The sequence below is a fragment of the Tamandua tetradactyla genome, chromosome 6, assembly GCF_023851605.1.
Source record: "Tamandua tetradactyla isolate mTamTet1 chromosome 6, mTamTet1.pri, whole genome shotgun sequence".
NCBI lineage: Eukaryota > Metazoa > Chordata > Mammalia > Pilosa > Myrmecophagidae > Tamandua > Tamandua tetradactyla.
This window is the reverse complement of record NC_135332.1, coordinates 82,608,952-82,626,427: the sequence shown is the minus strand read 5'-3', so window position 1 is coordinate 82,626,427 and position 17,476 is coordinate 82,608,952. Positions and strand designations below refer to the sequence as shown.

Sequence of the window (17,476 nt, the reverse complement as noted above, 5' to 3'; positions counted from 1 at the left end):
ACACTGGCTGTGAGAATGGGAGGCCCAAAACCGGCCCTTCTCCCTGCTCCAGCCTGTGGAGCCTTTAACGTGCCTGCCAGGCCAGGGGGCCCTGCTAATGATATGTAGGCTTATTTTTCACTGGGAAAAACTGGGATCTATTTAAATGGCTAACAATTGGAGTAGGCTCGGTAGACAGCGGCACATCCCGAAGATGAAATCTCTACTGTTTTCAAAGGCTGATGCTGCTGGAAGCAGCTGGGGTGTGAGCCCAGCATGAAGGGGCAGGCCCAAAGGGGCCTGGGACCCCGCCCCCGCCCGCCTGCACTGCCTACAAGCAAGGAATGGATTTTACTTTTTAAATGGCTGAATGAAAATCAAGAGAAGACTATTTCCTGCACATCATGTGTCCGTAAATGAAGTCTGATGAGAACACAGCCACGTCCATGCATGTCCCTGTGTCTGCGGATGGTCTCTGTGCTGGCTTGAAAGGATGGATCTAGAAAAGCCATGTTTTAATCAAAATCCCATTTCGTAGAGGCAGAATAATCCCTATTCAATATTATGTGTGCTTAGATCATCTCCTTGGAGATGTAACGCAATCAACAGTGGTTGTTAAGCTGGATTAGGGGAGATATGTCTCCACCCATCTGGGTGGGTCTTGATTGGTTTACTGGAGTCCTGTAAAAGAGGAAACATTTTGGAGAATGAGAGAGATTCAGAGAAAGCAGAGCAGAATGACATAGTCACGAGAAGCAGAGTCCACCAGCCAGCGACCTTTGGAGATGAAGAAGGAAAATGCCTCCCGGGGAGCTTCATGAAACAGGAAGCCAAGAGAGAAAGCTAGCAGATGATGTCATGCTTGACATGTGCCCTTCCAGCCAGGAGAAAAACTGTGTACACCATGTGCCTTCTCACTTGAGAGAGAAACCCTGAACTTCATCGGCCTTCTTGAACCAAGTATCTTTCCCTGGATGCCTTTGATTGAACATTTCTATAGACTTGTTTTAATTGGGACATTTTCTCGGCCTTGGAACTGTAAACTAGCAACTTATTAAATTCCCCTTTTTAAAAGTCATTCTGTTTCTGGTATATTGCACTTAGGCAGCTAGCAAACTAGAACAGTCTTACACCACTACTGCAGGGTTGACTAACAGCCACAAGGCCGGAGGTATTTCTCACTGGACGCCCTTTACAGAAGACTCTTACTGGCCCCTAAGCCATGTGAGCATGTGGAGAAAACCTTCTGGGCCACGCCAAGCTTTTGCTACTGACTGATTATGGGATGGCTGGATTAGCAGCGGCTTTTACTTTATTTTATTTATTTGGGTGCATGGTCCAGGAATTGAACCCAGGTCTCCCGCATGTAAAGCAAGCTTTCTGTCACTGAACCACCTGTGCCTCCTTATTTTATTTTTTGACTTTTCTGTATTTCCATTTTACCCCATAATGAGCATATGCTGCTTTCATATGAATAAAAACATTTTTTTAATGTAGACGTTTTAATTAACATACTCACAAAAGCTTTCCCTGCTCTCCCCCCCGCCCCCACAAGCTGCTGTGCCTCTGAGTGGCCACCTCCCATTTCCACCCAAACAGATGGATGGTGAGCAGGCCCTGGCAGGAGGGGGTGCTAGACGAGGCAGGGCTGGGGGGCTGCCCCTGCGCCTCTTGGGGCTGTGTCTGCATTTACTGTTCCCACAGCAGCACCCACAGGGCTGAGCCAGGGATACTGGGGCTCCGTGGGTCCCAGCTGTGCCTCCCCGAGGAGCCCCAACCTTGTGTATCATGTCATGCCTCATCCCCACAAGGGTGGGGACAGGAGGCCAGGAAATAGCAGGCCAACTTGGTGACCCCTGAGACCAGCCAGGAGGAGACCCCTCTCCTCAGAGAGGGGCGTCAGGAGCCGGCCCCTAGGCAGACTTGAGGGCAGGGCAGCTGGACGTCCGTGGGGCTTGGGGGGTCAGCATTCAGAGCCTGGGCAAACTGGAGGTGAAGCCTCTGGAGATCTCTGCAAAGGTGGAGAGAGGGGCCCAGCCCCTCGGGGGCCTATGAGGAAGCCATCCTCCGGGCCCCATGCCACCCCTGGAGGCCCACCTTGAAGGCAAGGTGCAGCTGAGGCTGTCAGTGGCCAGAGGCAGAACTGCAATTAGATTGGGACCCCATCGCTACCCTCCTCGCTCCCAGAGGTACTCACCTGGGGTCTCAGTGCCTCCTCTGTCCCCCTAGGTGTCTTCCTGTCCCCACCCCCGGCAGCAGCAAATGAAGCACACCTGGAAGAAGTGGGCACGATGACCCTGGCGCCCCTGGCTGACATGCTGGGCAGCCCGCAGCCCGGCCTGACGGGCCCTATGAACACATTGCTGTCCTGCTCAGGAGCCGTGTCCCAGAACAGGCCCCTGACCGGCCTCTTGGCCAGCCCCGTGGCAGTGGCTCCGACGGGCACACTGACCAGCTCCCTGGGCCTGCCATCAACGGGGCCCCTGACTGGCCACCTATCCAGTCCTCTGACCAGCCCCATGGCAGTGGCTCCAGCGGGCACGCTGACCAGCTCCCTGGGCCTGCCGTCAACTGGCACCCTGATGGCCCCAATGCCTGGCCCCCTGACCGTTCCACTGGGCAGCCCCCTGCTCCCCCCCCCAGTTGCCCCCCTGGGTGTATCTCAGAACCTTCTGGCCAACCCCATGGGCAACCAGGCGGTGTCGGAGAACACGAAGGTGAGGCTGGCAGAGCCCCTCCATGGATTCCCCTCTGGGCCCCCACTTTCGGCAGGCCCAGGGCCGGCAGCTGCCTGCAAAGGTAACAGGTGTGGGGTGGGGGGAGGGCAAGGGGGCAGGTGCCCTAGGGCCAGAGGGGCAAGAGGTCACCGAGGGGACACCCCGTGGGCCCCTCCCAGGCCCTGGTCCCGCTGGGCTCTAATCCTCCTCTTATCATTTCTGTCCCGGTACCTCGCCTCCAGCACCCCCCGTTGCCGAGCAGCCCAGGCCGGCCCAGGACCCAGAGGCCCTCGGCACTTCACTCATGGGCACGCCCATCCAGACCTCCACACCCATCAGCACCGTGGGCACGCCCGGCCCCACGGGGGCCTCCTTCTTCAGCACCGCGGCCCCCGGGGCACAGCCCAGCGCCCCCCAGGGACAGGCCATCCCTGCCCCCATGCCCCTTTCCCCAAACACCCCCTCCGCCACCACAGCCCTGCCCACCGCCGCCGCTTCTGCCCCCCAGGCTGTCGCAGCCAACTGCACCCCATCGAGCACAGCTGTCACCCAGCAGCCCTCCAGCTCCCCCACCCAGCCCGCGCTAGTGCCTCACTCCCCTCCGCGCAACCCCGAATCCCCGCCCTGCTCCTCGCCCTCCCCGACCTCAGTGACTGCCACCCGGGGCCCACGGCCCGCGGAGCCATCTCGAAAGAGCCTCCTGGAGCTGGAGCGGAAGCTGGCCCACCGCAAGACCAGCAAGTTCCCCGACGGCCCGCGCGGTGAGCCACGTCGCGGAGGTTCGGGACAAGTTCCGGGTGGGGATGGGGCCGGGGGAAACCTCTTGTCGCGCCGCCTGGCCCCTGACCGTGGCTCCTGACCGGCCTCTCCGCCAGAGGCTCGGCTGACTGAGACCCTTTCTCGCCCCCAGAGCCGAAGCAGGTAGCCTGGGAGAGGCTGGTGGGAGAGATCGCTTTCCAGCTGGACCGCAGGATCCTCTCCAGTATCTTCCCCGAGCGCGTGCGCCTCTACGGCTTCACCGTCTCCAACATTCCCGAGAAGATCATCCAGGTGTGCAGCCCCCCACCCCGCCTCCGGGCACCGCGCAGAAATGTGGGGACCCGAAGGCCCTGGCCAGGACGGGGCGGGGTGGGAGTGGGGGGATCTTCTTCAGTCCACCGAGCCAGAGGGGTGCCCCAGGGAGTCTGGCCCGGGAAGAACCTGCGGGCCAGCCCCAGTGGCCCATAGAGGGGTGCCACTGTGCCCACGTAGGGGTGGGCTGCCATCATGGCCGCTGCTAGTGGGCCACTCGTGCTGCCCTTTGGACACAGCCTGTCCGTGTCCCTGCTGTGCTTCTCTCGCGTCTTCATCTTGGTGCTGTTGCCCATCTGGGTGTAACCGGTATGCCAGGTGCTTTGGGTTGCCTGGATTGGTTTTGCATCCAGGTCTGAAGGTTGCAGTTTCCTTTTGTTTTAAGGGTCTTGTGTCGCCGGTTTTAAGTTTTCAATGTGGTCAGAATGATGCAACATTCCATTTTTTATTTGTACTTTTCACCTCTTGCTTAAGAAAGCCTTCCCTGAAAATTCAGCTTCCCCAAGTTGAATTCTTGATATTCTCACAAGCAGTGTGGACAACCAAAGCTATAGGCTGAGCCCCCAGGCTTAGGGTTTGTTCATATGAAACTTAACCCCACAAAGGATAGGCTAAGCCTACTTAAAATTAGGCCTAAGAGTCACCCCCATGAGAACCTCTTTTGTTATTCAGATGTGGCCTCTCTCTCTCCAGCCAACACAAGCAAACTCACTGCCCTCCCCCTCTCTAAGTGGGACATGACTCCCAGGGGTGTGGACCTTCCTGGCAACCTGGGACAGAAATCCTAGAATGAGCTGAGATTCAGCATCAAGGGATTGAGAAAAACCCTAGAATGAGCTGAGACTCAGCATCAAGGGATTGAGAAAACCTTCTTGACCAAAAGGGGGAAGAGAGAAATAAGACAAAATAAAGTGTCAGTGGCTGAGAGATTCCAAACAGAGTCGAGAGGTTATCCTGGAGGTTATTCTTACGCATTAGACATCCCATTTTTAGTTAAGGTGTAACAGAGGGAACTGCCTGAAAATGTAGAGCTGTGTTCCAGTAGCCCTGTTTCTTGATGATGATTGTATAATGATATAGCTTTTGCAATGTGACTGTGTGATTGTGAAAACCTTGTGTCTGATGCTCCTTTTATCTATCTTATCCACAGATGAGTAAAACATACGGAATAAAAATAAATAATAGGAGGAACAAATGTTAAAACAAATTTAGTTTGAAATGCTAGTAATCAGTGAAAGGGAGGGGTAAGGGTTATAGTATGTGTGGATTTTTTTCTGTTTTCTTTTTATTTCTTTTTCTGAATTGATGCAAATGTTCCAAGAAATGATCATTATGATGAATATGCAACTATGTGATGATATTGTAAATTACTGATTATATATGTAGAACGGAATGATCAAAAGTTAAGAATGTTTGCGTTTGTTTGATGTTTTTTAGTATTTAAAAAAAAATTAAAAATTAATTAAAAAAATTAAACAAAAAAAAAAAAGAAAGCCTTCCCTGTGAGAAGTTCCTAAAATTACTCTGTATTTTCTTCTAAGCTTTAAAACTTTGTTTTTCCCATCTGAATCTCTAATTCACCTGTGAGTGACCACTGTGAACAGGCTGGGAACCCGTGCCCCCCGCCCTGTGTATGGACCCAGTGGGGGGGGGGGGCACCCACAGAGAATGATGTGGGGAGACATGAGGTAGAGAATGCAGAGGCCTCCAAGAGGGAGCACAGGACCAGGGCCTGGAGGGCGTGGGGAGGGGAGGGGGCCCCGAGACCAGAAGACAGAGAGGGCAGGGCGGACAGGACACAGGCGGGAGCTGAGACCCTCCTTCCAGGGACACAGCCAACCCATGGTAGTCCTACATGGCCCCCCACTCCTCCTCCAGCTCCTGGGGGGCTCCTGGTGGCCAAGGAGGACAGAGTCCACTGACAGGATCAGTTGGGTCAGCCTCCCAGGGCTCAAGTAGGCAGAGGATGGGGGCAAAGCACCACTGCCCAGCCCCTGTGGTCAGTAAGGCCCCCTCCGCCACAGGGCCCAGTGCAAGTCTGGGATAATCCTACCCCATTCTTGCTCCAAATTGTTTGCTCCTCAATATGACTTTTAGGGTCAGTTTGTTAAGTTCCAGGCAAAAAGTTGTGTAATTTTGAATGGAGTTATAGATGATAGTAGGGGGAAGTCTGCACCTCTGCAGTGTCGATGACGCCTGAGCACCTGTTGTCTCTGAGGCTCCTGCCAGGGCCTGCATCCGGCATCCTTTGCCGCTGCCTACCCAGTTGTCCGCCTCCCAGTGCTTCTCCCAGGGCCCACTGGGCGTGACTGCCTGAAAATGGACACACAGTGCTGGAGGCACATGGCCATTTGTGTCTCTGAAATGCTGCACCTGATATTTCATTGTCAAAGACCACATTTAATTTTGACCATAAGCCTACATACACTTCCACCCAGAAATTAAATATTAAACTTAAGTTTCACATTGCTTGGAAATTCACTTTGAGTAGAAGATTCTACGAATGCCTGGCTGTTTAATGGAAGAATTGGCTTCTTGCCTTCACTCGAAAGATACTGGTTATGCCATAGAATCGAACAGCCCCAAGTGGCTGGAAGTGGCAGGGAAGTGGCAGGAGGATGACAAAGGAAAGTATATCCTTCCAGTGTCTGAGGATGGCAAGGCCAGCTCGGCTTCCCCGGAGCCTGGCTTCTACCCCACACCCCTGCTGGCCTGTTGCACAGTAGTCACTGTCAGGGATCCCAGATTTGTGAACCCCATTCCTTAATTTCCATCAGCAGTGATCGGCTCTGCTGGGATCAGTTGTTGCCTAGCCCAGAGCCATGCACTGGTCCCGGGAGGCCCAGTGGCCTCCTCCTGGCTGGTCCTTGCAGGGCTGCTGCAGGCTGACTGAGGTCCAGTCTCATTTGGGGACTGTGAAGACGCCTCTGTCTCCCCAAGCCTATCCTTTCTGCCTGGCCTCGCCATTTGTTCCATCTGCGTCTGATTCCATTTTGCCCAGCCTCTGGCTTTCTTTCCTTAAAAAATCTTGGGTGTTTGTTTGTTTTTCTTTTTCTTTTCCATGTCAGCAGTGGCATAGAAGCCCTACATACTACAGAGACCCACTGAACCTGACCAAAATTGGTATGTCCAAAACCAGCTCTTTTGCCTCACGAATCCTGTATAGCTTTACACCGAAGGCACTGTGTAATGAGGACTAGCTAGATCTCCTCCCTGAATGGGCTGTGGTTTGTTTGTTTTTTAACATTTTTATTGAGAAATCTTCACACACATACAGTTCCAACATGGTGTACAATCAGTGACTCACAGTATCATCGCATAGCCATGTATTCATCACCATGATCATTTTTTAGAATATTTACATCACTCCACAAAAAGAAATTAAAAAAAACTCATACATATGATAGCCTTTAACACTTCCTCTCATTGACCACTAGTATTTCCAGCTACTCAATTTATTTTAATCTTTGTCCCCCCTATTGTTTATTTAGTTTTTCATCCATATTTTTTACTCATCTGTCCACACCCTGAAAAAAAGGAGCATCAGACACAAGGTTTTCACAATCGCATAGTCGCACTGTAAAAGTTATATCTTTATACAATCATCTTCAAGAATCAAGGCTACTGGAACACAGCTCCACATTTTCAGGCTGTTCCTTCCAGTCTCTCCAGTACAACTTGACTAACAACAGTTTCAGGTACTTCCCTCCAGCCACTCCAACACACCATAAACTAAAAAGGGGATATCTATAGAATACGTCAGAATAACCTCCAGGATAACCTCTCAACTCTGTTTGAAATCTCTCAGCCACTGACACTTTATTTTGTCTCATTTCTCTCTTCCCCCTTTTGTCAAAAAGACTTTCTTAATCCCTTGATGTCAGGTCCTGGCTCATCCTGGGATTTCTATACTGTATTGCCAGGGAGATTTACACCCCTGGGAGTCATGTCCCACATAGGAGGGAGGGCAATGAGTTCACCTGCCGAGTTGGCTTAGAGAGAGAGGCTCCATCTGAGCAACAGATGTCTGGAGGTGACTCTTAGGCCTAATTTGAGGGAGGCTTAGCCTGTCCTTTGCAGGAATAACTTTCATAGGATTGAGGGCTCAGCCTGTTGATTTGGTTGTGCCCACTGCTTGCGAGAATATCAGAAATTCTTCAAATGGGGAAGTTCCATATTTCCTTCTTTCTCCCCAGTCCCCCAAAGGGACTTTGTAAATACTTCTTTATTCACTGCCAGATTACTCTGGGATATATTGGGGCATTACATTAACCTGGACAAACCAACTAAATCTCACACCCTATTCAAGATTTTGGTGTTAACTAAACTTTAACCATACAGTTTAAATTAGGAAATGCACTACCCAAAATTTAAGTTTTGCACCAAATAGACATCTCTCCCTTTAGTCTCATACAGAAGATGAAGTTTTAAAATATGAACGATATCACCCTTTACCCTGTATTCTAATTTGCTGTAGTCCTACCCAGAACAGCTTCATTCATATCTTTACTCAAAGTCTGATCCCTTTTTCAACTTTTTAAACAATCACCGTATGGGACTTTTCTCTGAGTCTCAGGTGTCATATAAATACCTAAAGTTTCTGGGTACGACCAGATTATAAGCAGCTCAGTATCTTCGAATTTAGAAATAACAGTTATGCCTCCTGAATAGATGTGACTGCTGTAAGAGCTTACAATCTAGGACCCTTTACAAAAGCCCCAACCTGATACCGAGTTTTTATATTATAGTTAGTCCATATATATGATTGAGGCATGATAATATTTGTCTTTTTGTTCCGGATATTTCGTTCAATATACAGTCCTTAATATATATACTTGCGTGCCTCACAACTTCATTCCTTCTTGCCACCGCTCAGTAGTCCATTGTATGTATACACCATAGTTCCCTCTTCCATTCCTCGGTCAATGTACCCTTAGACCACCTCCATCCGTTGTGGATCAGCAAACACTGCCACCATAAACACCAGTGTGCAAATGTCCATTCGTGTGCCCACACTCAGTTCCTCCAGGTATATACTGCAATATTGACATTCATTTGTTCTCCCTCATGCAAAACCATGTTTATATTTATACATTTAATCACCATGATTGTCCATTCTAAGCATTCCTAAATTATACCATCTCAGTTTTTATCCTTTATCTTTCCTTCTGGTTTCATACATGCCCCAGCACTTCTCCCTCAATCATACCTACATTCTGCTTCAGTGTACTTACATTGTTGTGCTATAATCAGATAGTAGTGTGCTATCCATTTCTGAATTTTTACAATCAGTCCTGATGCACAATTTGTATTCCTTCAGCATCAATTGCCCAATCTCTACCCTATTTCTATCTCCTGATAACCTGTGTTCTTAACTTCAGCTCTCCCAAGTTCACTCATTAATGTTAGTTCATATCAGTGGGACCATCAGTATTTGTCCTTTTGTTTCTGGCTAATTTCACTCAGCACAATGTCCTCAAGGTCCATCCATGTGAACCACAATGGGCAGACTTCATTCTGTCTTACAGCTGTGTAATATTACATTATATGTTTATACCACAGCTTGTTAAACCACTCGTCCATTGATGGACATTTGGGCTATTTCTATCTCTTGGCAAAGTAAATAATGCTGCTATAAACATTGGTATGTAAATGTCCATTTGTGTCCTTGTCCTCAGGTCCTCTGCGTATATACCTAGCATTGGTATTGCTGGATCATATGGCAATTCTTTACTTAGCTTCCTGAGGAACCACCAAACTGCCTTCCACAGCGGTTGTACCATTTTACATTCCCTACAACAGTGGATAAATGTGCCTCTTTTCCCATCCTCTCCAGCACTTGTTTTCTGTTTTTTTTATATATATATAATGGAGATTTTAGTGGATGTCAGATGATATCTCATTGTGGTTTTGATTTGCACTTCCCTAATAGCCAGTGAAGCTGAACAGGTTTTTGTGTGCCTTTTAGCCAGTTGTATTTCCTCTTCTGAGAAGTGTCTGTTCATGGCTTTTGTCCATTTTGTAATTGGGTTGTTTGTCTTTTTGTTGTTGAGTTGAAGAATCTCTTTATATTTACTGGATACTAAAACCTTATCTGATTTGTGGTTTCCAAATATTGTCTCCCATTGCATAGGTTTACCTTTTTGCTTTCTTGACAAAATTATTGATGCACAAAAGTGTTTAATTTTGAGGAGTTCCCATTTATCTTTTTTTTTTCAAGTGCTCGTGCTTTAGGTATAAGGTCTAGGAACCACCTCCTCTTACAAGATTTGCAAGATACTTCCCTACATTTTTTTCTAAAAGTTTTATGGCCATAGCCCTAATATTTAGGTCTTTGATCATTTTGAGTTAATTTTTGGGTAAGGTTGGAGATGGATTGTGCCAGTTTGAAAGGATGTATGTACCCTCAAAAAGCCACGTTTTAATCCTAATCCCATTTTGTAAAGGCAGCCATTTCTTCTAATCCCTATTTAGTACTATATGTTTGAAACTGTAATTAGATTATCTCCCTGGAGATGTGACTCAATCAGGAGTGGTTGTTAAACTGGATTAAGTGGAGACGTGTCTCCACCCATTCAGGTAGGTCTTGATTAGTTTGCTGGAAGCCTATAAGAGAGGAAACATTTTGGAGAATGTGGGAGATTCTGAGAGAGCACAAAATGACATAGCCATGAGAAGCAGAGAGTTCACCAGCCAGCGGCCTTTGGAGATGAAGAAGGAAATTGCCTCCCGGGGAACTTCGAGAAACAGGAAGCCAGGAGAGAAAGCTAGCAGATGACACTGTGCTCACCACATGCCTTTCCAGATGAGAGAGAAACCCTGACCGTGTTCACCATGTGCCTTTCCAGATGAGAAAGAAACTCTGACTGTGTTTGTCATGTGCCCTTCCACTTGAGAGAGAAACCCTGAACTTCATCAGCCTTCGTGAATCAAGGTATCTTTCCCTGGATGCCTTAGATTGAACATTTCTATAGACTTGCTTTAATTGGGACATTTTTTCGGCCCTAGAACTACAAACTTGCAACTTATTAAATTCCCCTTTTTAAAAGCCATTCCGTTTCTGGTATATTGCATTCCAGCAGCTAGCAAACTAAAACAGATTTTGGTACCAGGAGTGGGGTGCTGCTGTGGCTTGCAAATACCAAACATGTTGGAACTGTTCTTAAATGGCTAAGGGGAAGATTTTGGACGAGTTTCCAGGAGCCTGATAGAGAAGGCCTAGAATACTTTGAAGAAAGTGTTGGTAGGAATGTGAACTCTAAAGACACTTTTGATAAGGTCCTAGACAGAAATGAGGCATGCGTTATTGCAAACTGGAAGGAAGGTGATCCTTGTTTTAAAATACAGATAATCTGGCAAAATTGACTAATGGCTTTGGCTTGAAGGCAGATTTTAAAAGCCATGAACTTGGATATTTAACAGAAGCAATTTCCATATAAAATGTGGAAAGTGCAGCCTGGTTTCTCCTCACAGCTTATAGCGAAATGTGACAGGAAAGAGATAAGCTAAAAAACTGAACTCTTGGGTGCAAAGAAACCAGAAATTTAAGTTCTGGATAATTCTTGGCCTCCAGAAAGGGAAACCCCAGAGAATAGTGCTCCATGTGAGGATTTAACCAAATGTGGAACCAGTCAGCCATTTCAGAGAAAGCCAGGATTGGACATGGAGTTATCCAGGAAAGATTTGTGGAAACTCCTTATGTTTGATGGGCACAATCCAAGGCTACTGCATAGGAAGCCAATGAGAGTGCTGTGGGATCTGTATAAAGAGAACCACTGCCAGTCGGGACTGAGAATGACAAAGAAGGAATATTTTGGAGGAAAAATAACTTCAGAGGCAAAGCCAAGGAGCCTGGGGTCTGAAGTCAAGAAACCTCAGGCCGGGAGAGTGGACCCACCCAAGCATGTGGAGAGGACTTTGTTGTAGTGGAAGAGTCAGCCTGCCTCAGGCCTTGGAGAGGGTGCAACACAGTCCTTGGGGTTTGGGGAGAGCCTGGTTGCCACCATATGGAGGAGTTGAGCATATGCCCCAGAGACTGCAGAGAGCCCGGTGCAGCCAGATGCTTGGAGAGGTTGGAGCTGAGAGAAAGGTGGTCTCCCCAATGTTCCCCACAGTTGTGTTCAGAGAGAAGCAGGCCTCTGTGTAGGCCCTTAGAAAGGGTGGGACTGACGCTTTCAAAAGCCCTGAAGATAAGTATCTCTTAGACTTTGAAATCTAATGGAGTTTGCCCTGCAGGTTTTCAAAACTGCTCAGGTCTGGTGACTCCTGTGTTCCCTCCTCCCTATGGAAATGGGTATATGTATCCTATGAATGCTCCTCCTTTGTATGTTGGCAACAAATAACTTGTTTTGAGTTTCACAGGTCCAGAGCTAAAGGATTATTTTGCCTTAGAACAGACCATACCTGTAACTAATTTTGATAGGAGTTTGTACTATTTCTAATATTGTATTTCATCTGTATTGCTACTGAAATGGTTTAAGGATTTCTGATATTTGATGGAATTAATGTATTTTGTATATTGGAAAAATATGTCTTTTTTTAGGGTCCAGAGGGTGGAATGTGCCAGTTTGAAAGGATGTACGTCCCCTAGAAAAACCATGTTTTAATCTTAATCCCATTTTGTAAAGGCAGCCATTTCTTCTAATCCCTATTCAGTACTGTATGTTTGAAACTGTAATTAGATCATCTCCCTGGAGATGTGACTCAATCAAGAGTGGTTGTTAAGCTGGATTGGGGGAAATATGTCTCCACCCATTTGGGTGGGTCTTGATTAGTTTACTGGAATCCTATAAAAGAGGAAACATTTTGGAGAATGAAAGTTTTGGAGAGAGCAGAGAACGATATAGCCACAAGAAGCAAAGAGTTCACCAGCCAATGGCCTTTGGAGATGAAGAAGGAAGACACCTCCTGGGGAGCTTCATGAACCAGGAAGCCAGGAGAGAAAGCTAGCAGATGATTCCGCATTTGCCACGTGCCCTTCCAGATGAGAGAGAAACCCTGAACTTCATCGGCCTTCTTGAATCAAAGTATCTTTCCCTGGATGCCTTATATTGAACATTTCTATAGACTTGCTTTAATTGGGACATTTTCTCGGCCTTAGATCTGTAAACTTGCAACTTATTAAATTCTCCCTTTAAAAAGCTGTTCCGTATCTGGTATTTTGCATTCCAGCAGCTAGCAAACTAAAACATGGATCCTCTTTCATTCTTTTGCCTATGGATGTCCAGTTCTCCAGGCACCATTTATTGAAGAGACTGCCCTGTCCCAGGTGGGTTGGCTTCACTGCCTCATCAAAGATCAATTGTCCATAGATGAGAGGGTTTATATCTGAACACTCTATTCAATTCCATTGATCACTATATCTATCTTTATTCCAGTACCATGCTTTTTTGATAACTGTAGCTTCGAAATATGCTTTAAAGGCAGGTCGTGTGAGACTTCCCACTTCATTTTTCTTTCTCAAGATACTTTTAACGATTTCGGGGCATCCTTCCCTTCCAAATAAATTCGGTCATTGGTTTTTCTAGTCCTGCAAAGTAAGTTTTTGGGATTTCAATTGATATTACATGGAATTGATAAATCAATTTGGGTAGAATTGACATCTTAACTACATTTAGTCTTCTAATCCATGAACACAGTATGCTCTTCCATTTATTTAGGTCTTCCATGATTTCTTTTAGCAATTTCTTGTAGTTTTCCGTGTATAGGTCTTTTGTATTCTTCATTAAATTTATTCCTAAGTAATTTATTCTTTTGGTTGCTATTGTAAATGGAAATTTTTTTTCTTGATTTCCTCCTCCAAGTGCTCATTACTAGTGTATAGGAACACTACTGGTTTTGGGAAAAATCTTGTACCCTGTGCCACTTTGCCATACTCATTTATTAGCTCTAGTAGCTTTGCTGTAGATTTTTGGCTTGGTGGTTTTATCATGACTTTGCAGGGGGCTATGCCATCTTTTAAGCCCAACTAACAATTGCTCCTGTGCTCATGCTGCCACCTCTTCTACCCAACTGCCAGGACTGTCTCTCATTGACCAGGAGACCTCAGCAGCCAGAATTTTGGTGGCCCTTGTTGAAACAGGCATGCCTGGTGGTTCTGGGGTTTGGGATGGCTCTGGGGGAGCTGCTCCGAGCCCCATCCTCTTAGCCTCTTAGGCCCAGCATGAGGACAACTGTGAGGACTGTGGGTAGACGGGCTCGTGGCTGTGCCCACGGGGTCTGGGGTGCCCCCAGGCTCTCCGAGTTCCATCTGCGAGCCTGCTGCAAATGTTTTTAATTCTTGTATCCAGATCCCTTACCAAACCTCTCTTCCTAGTCCTAACAGCTTGTAAATCACCTTGGCTTTTCTATCTAGACATTCCTATGACCTACAAATCAGGACAGTTGCAGCTCTTCTAATTCTTAAATCTCATTTCTCTATCATATCATCTCTCACATTGGCTTGATTCTCAGTAGTTTTTAAAAGAAGCACATAATACGAGCAACTGTATCCTTGTTTCTGACTTTACTGGCACTGCTTCTCGTCTCACCGTTCAGTATGATATGTGTTCTAGGCTTTTTGACAGATCTTCTTTATTAGGCAAATCAGCCAGAGTTCTGGGCTGCAAACAACAGCATCCAGCTGGCTGAAGCAGAACAGGGTTTATTAAAGACATTTAGGTGGTTGGAGAGGCTCCAGACAGGCAGAGGAGTTTGCTGTACAACCAGTAAAAACGCCAGCACACCAAGAGACATCTCCGGTGGGCTCACCTTTGCCCCCGCTGTGCCAGAGGCCCCCGGGGTACACGTCCTGCAGCCACCCACTCCCCAGGAAACCTGCATCCCTGCAGGGACCTCCTGGAGTTGCCCACTCCTGCCCTCAAGCCCCCCTCCCTCCCCACATGCACCTGCTTGGCGGAAGCTCAGCTCGAGGGGGTGGGTCGCGCTGCAGGGAAGTCTGGAAAAGGTGATTTTTAGCTTCCAATCTTTTAGGATTCAGGAAAGCAATAGAAGATGCTAGAAGGAAAGCTGCGTGAGCCCATTTCAGTATCTGCCACATCAGATTAAGATACTTTCCCTCTACTTGTTATGTTGGGATCTTTTACCATGAACAAATACCGAGCTTTGTAGAAGGCTTTTTCTCTGAGATGATCACATGCTTTTTTAATTTTTAATATTTTTATTGCAAATCTTCATACTGTCCATACATGGTGTATAATCAGTGGCTTACAGTATCATCACATAGCTGTGTATTCATCACCATGGCCATTTTAAAAACATTTGCATCACTCCAGAAAAATAAATAAAAAGAGAAAACTCATACATACCATAGCCCTTACCCCTCCCTCTCACTGACCACTAGTATTTCAATCTACCCAATTTATTTTACTTCTTACCCCCCCTCCATTATTTATTTTTTATCCATATTTTTTTACTCATCTGTCCATACCCTGGATAAAAGGGGCATCAGACATAAGGTTTTCACAATCACACAATCACACTGTAAACTTTATATCTTTATATAATCGTCTTCAAGAATCAAGGCTGCTGGAACACAGCTCAACAGTTAATCGCGTTCTTTTTTCTCTCCCATCTCTCAATGCACTAGATTTTCTGTTAAGCCCCACGGGTCCCTGGGGTCAAACTGAGACAGGAGGAGGCGGTTTTTTAGGACACGGGATGCTAACTTGCTGTGATGTGTGACCTCTGCTGCCTTGCCCCGCCCTGAGTGAGGGACTAGCTGCTTTGACTAGGTCAGGGTCAGATCAGCCCTGGGGCGCAGCCGCAGGCGCAGGGCTCGCTCCTCCAGGGCGGGGCTAGGTTTCCCGGGGTCAGGGCTCGGTCATTCGGTCATACACTAACCCCAGTGGCTTGAACTTAATGAAGGGTGAGACCTGGCAGCCAGGCCGGTGGGGGGGGGGCGGGTGCCGGGAAGGTGAGAAGGTGGCCTGGACTGGGTGGCCTGGGCTGAAATCGCCCTGGGCTCAAGGGGCTGTGCTCTCCATGAGCTGCTCTACTTGGCTGATTCTTTGCGGTTCTGCTTCCTGATTTCTGCTGTTTGTTATTTCCGTCCCCCTGCTACCTTTACATTTACTTCGCTATATTCTTTTCTGCAATTGAAGCCTCTAACATTCTATTTTACATCCCTTTTGTTTTTAACTACATGCATTTTGGGCAATGATGTTCCCTCTAGTAAGGGAGCTATTCAAAATCTTTAACAACTCAGCACCCAGCGGTTGGTCAGGTGAATGCTGACCTGGGGGGTCTCCAGATGGGGCAGCTGCCAGGGTGGATGCCACGGGCCAGTGTGCCCGCTGAAGTACCAGCCTCCTCAGGGCGTCTCTGGGTGCCACCCCAGGGTCAGACGTGTGGGTTAAATCTAGTATCAACTGCATTTGATTTCTTCTGTAACTCTTGAGTGGATTATGAGGCGCTTCAAGCTTCCACCTTTGGAGGGGCATGGAGCTATCTCACTGTCTAACTCCTTCGCCCTGTGATCAGAACACAAGGTCTGTATGAGACTGATTCAGAAATATTTGCTACCATTTCCCTCTGAGGGAGCCTGTAGTCAGTGTCACAAGTCCCAGGATGGAGAGGCTGGATGGAGGCCACATGCTCCCAGCTTCAGGGTAGCCCGGCACCTGGTTGTACCTGTTCTCTCACCCCGCCTCCCATCCAACACCAACAACTAGACACTCTCCCTCTAATTAATACCTCCACCCACTTCACACTCCTCCTTCCTGTCTCCAGTCCCAGCCCTCTAGTCACTTCTCCAACCATTCATTCCTTGACCAGTATCAAGCGTTCAGTGTATGCCAAGTGTATACCAGCCAGGCCCTGTCCCTGCCCTCGGGGAGCTCATCCTGGAGGGGCCTTCCAGAAATGAGTAAGGCAATCAAAGAATGACAGAGGGGCCAGGTCATGCTGCAAGGGGCAGGAGACGAAGGTGGGGAGTTGGGAGCTGAGATAGTAGCAGTGCTGCCACGCCCGTCTCCTCCCCACCCACAACCCGGCCTTGGCCTCACCCTGGGACACTAGCCTGGCACCACCCCTCCCCTTCTCTATGCCTTTATGTGGCACCCAGAGCAAAAGTTTAGGAACACAGCTCTGCCAGATGTTCAGGCATCAGGATGGGGATGCAGTCTCCCCATAACAGACCTGTGGGTGCTGTGCTTAGGGCTCACTCCTAAAACAACCCTGCTGGGGGAGGGGGCTCCTGGGATTGCCTCGGGTCTCAGCAGGGAAACTGAGGCTCAGACCCAAGATAGCAACAGAGGCAGCCATTGAACCCCCTCTCCCAGCATGCCCCTTGCTCCTGCCCCTGGTCCCTCAGCCTGGAAGGCTCTCTCCTCCTTCCTGCCCTCCTGATCTCTGCACAACACCCTCTCACTCCAGGATATCCTCCCTGAGGCCTGTGCAGACCGCAGCCCCATGAAGTGATCACAACATGTGGCCCTCACCTTCCTAGCCCTGGTCATAATGGTAAACTCAGGATCCTTTGCTCACCCTGGAATTACCATCACCTGGTGCAGCACCCAAAGCAAGGAGGGGCTGAGAGAAGACCTGTGCAGCAAATGAACAGAGCCTCCTGCCCTTTCCGGTCAGCTTCCCTGCCCAGGAGTAGGACGAGGCAGCCTCATCCTTAGCAAGTCTTCCCACAATACCCTGCTCTAACCCCACCTAGATTCCTTGCTCCTGGGGGGCCTCATGATGACAGCCCCCTCTGAAGG

At 48.2% G+C, this 17,476-nt stretch overlaps 1 protein-coding gene across 3 annotated transcripts in view; it reads left to right on the top strand.

The window, feature by feature from the left end:
* SPATC1 (spermatogenesis and centriole associated 1) overlaps nucleotides 1-17,476 on the top strand; it is a 55,903-nt gene that overhangs the window by 36,660 nt on the left and 1,767 nt on the right. For all 3 annotated transcript variants that reach the window (XM_077166551.1, XM_077166550.1, XM_077166549.1), the window contains 3 exons: nucleotides 2,209-2,778; nucleotides 2,939-3,457; nucleotides 3,607-3,746. In XM_077166551.1, the coding sequence (XP_077022666.1) occupies nucleotides 2,271-2,778; nucleotides 2,939-3,457; nucleotides 3,607-3,746 (1,167 nt within the window). In that variant the 5' untranslated portion in view covers nucleotides 2,209-2,270. The remainder of the gene's footprint in view (nucleotides 1-2,208; nucleotides 2,779-2,938; nucleotides 3,458-3,606; nucleotides 3,747-17,476) is intronic.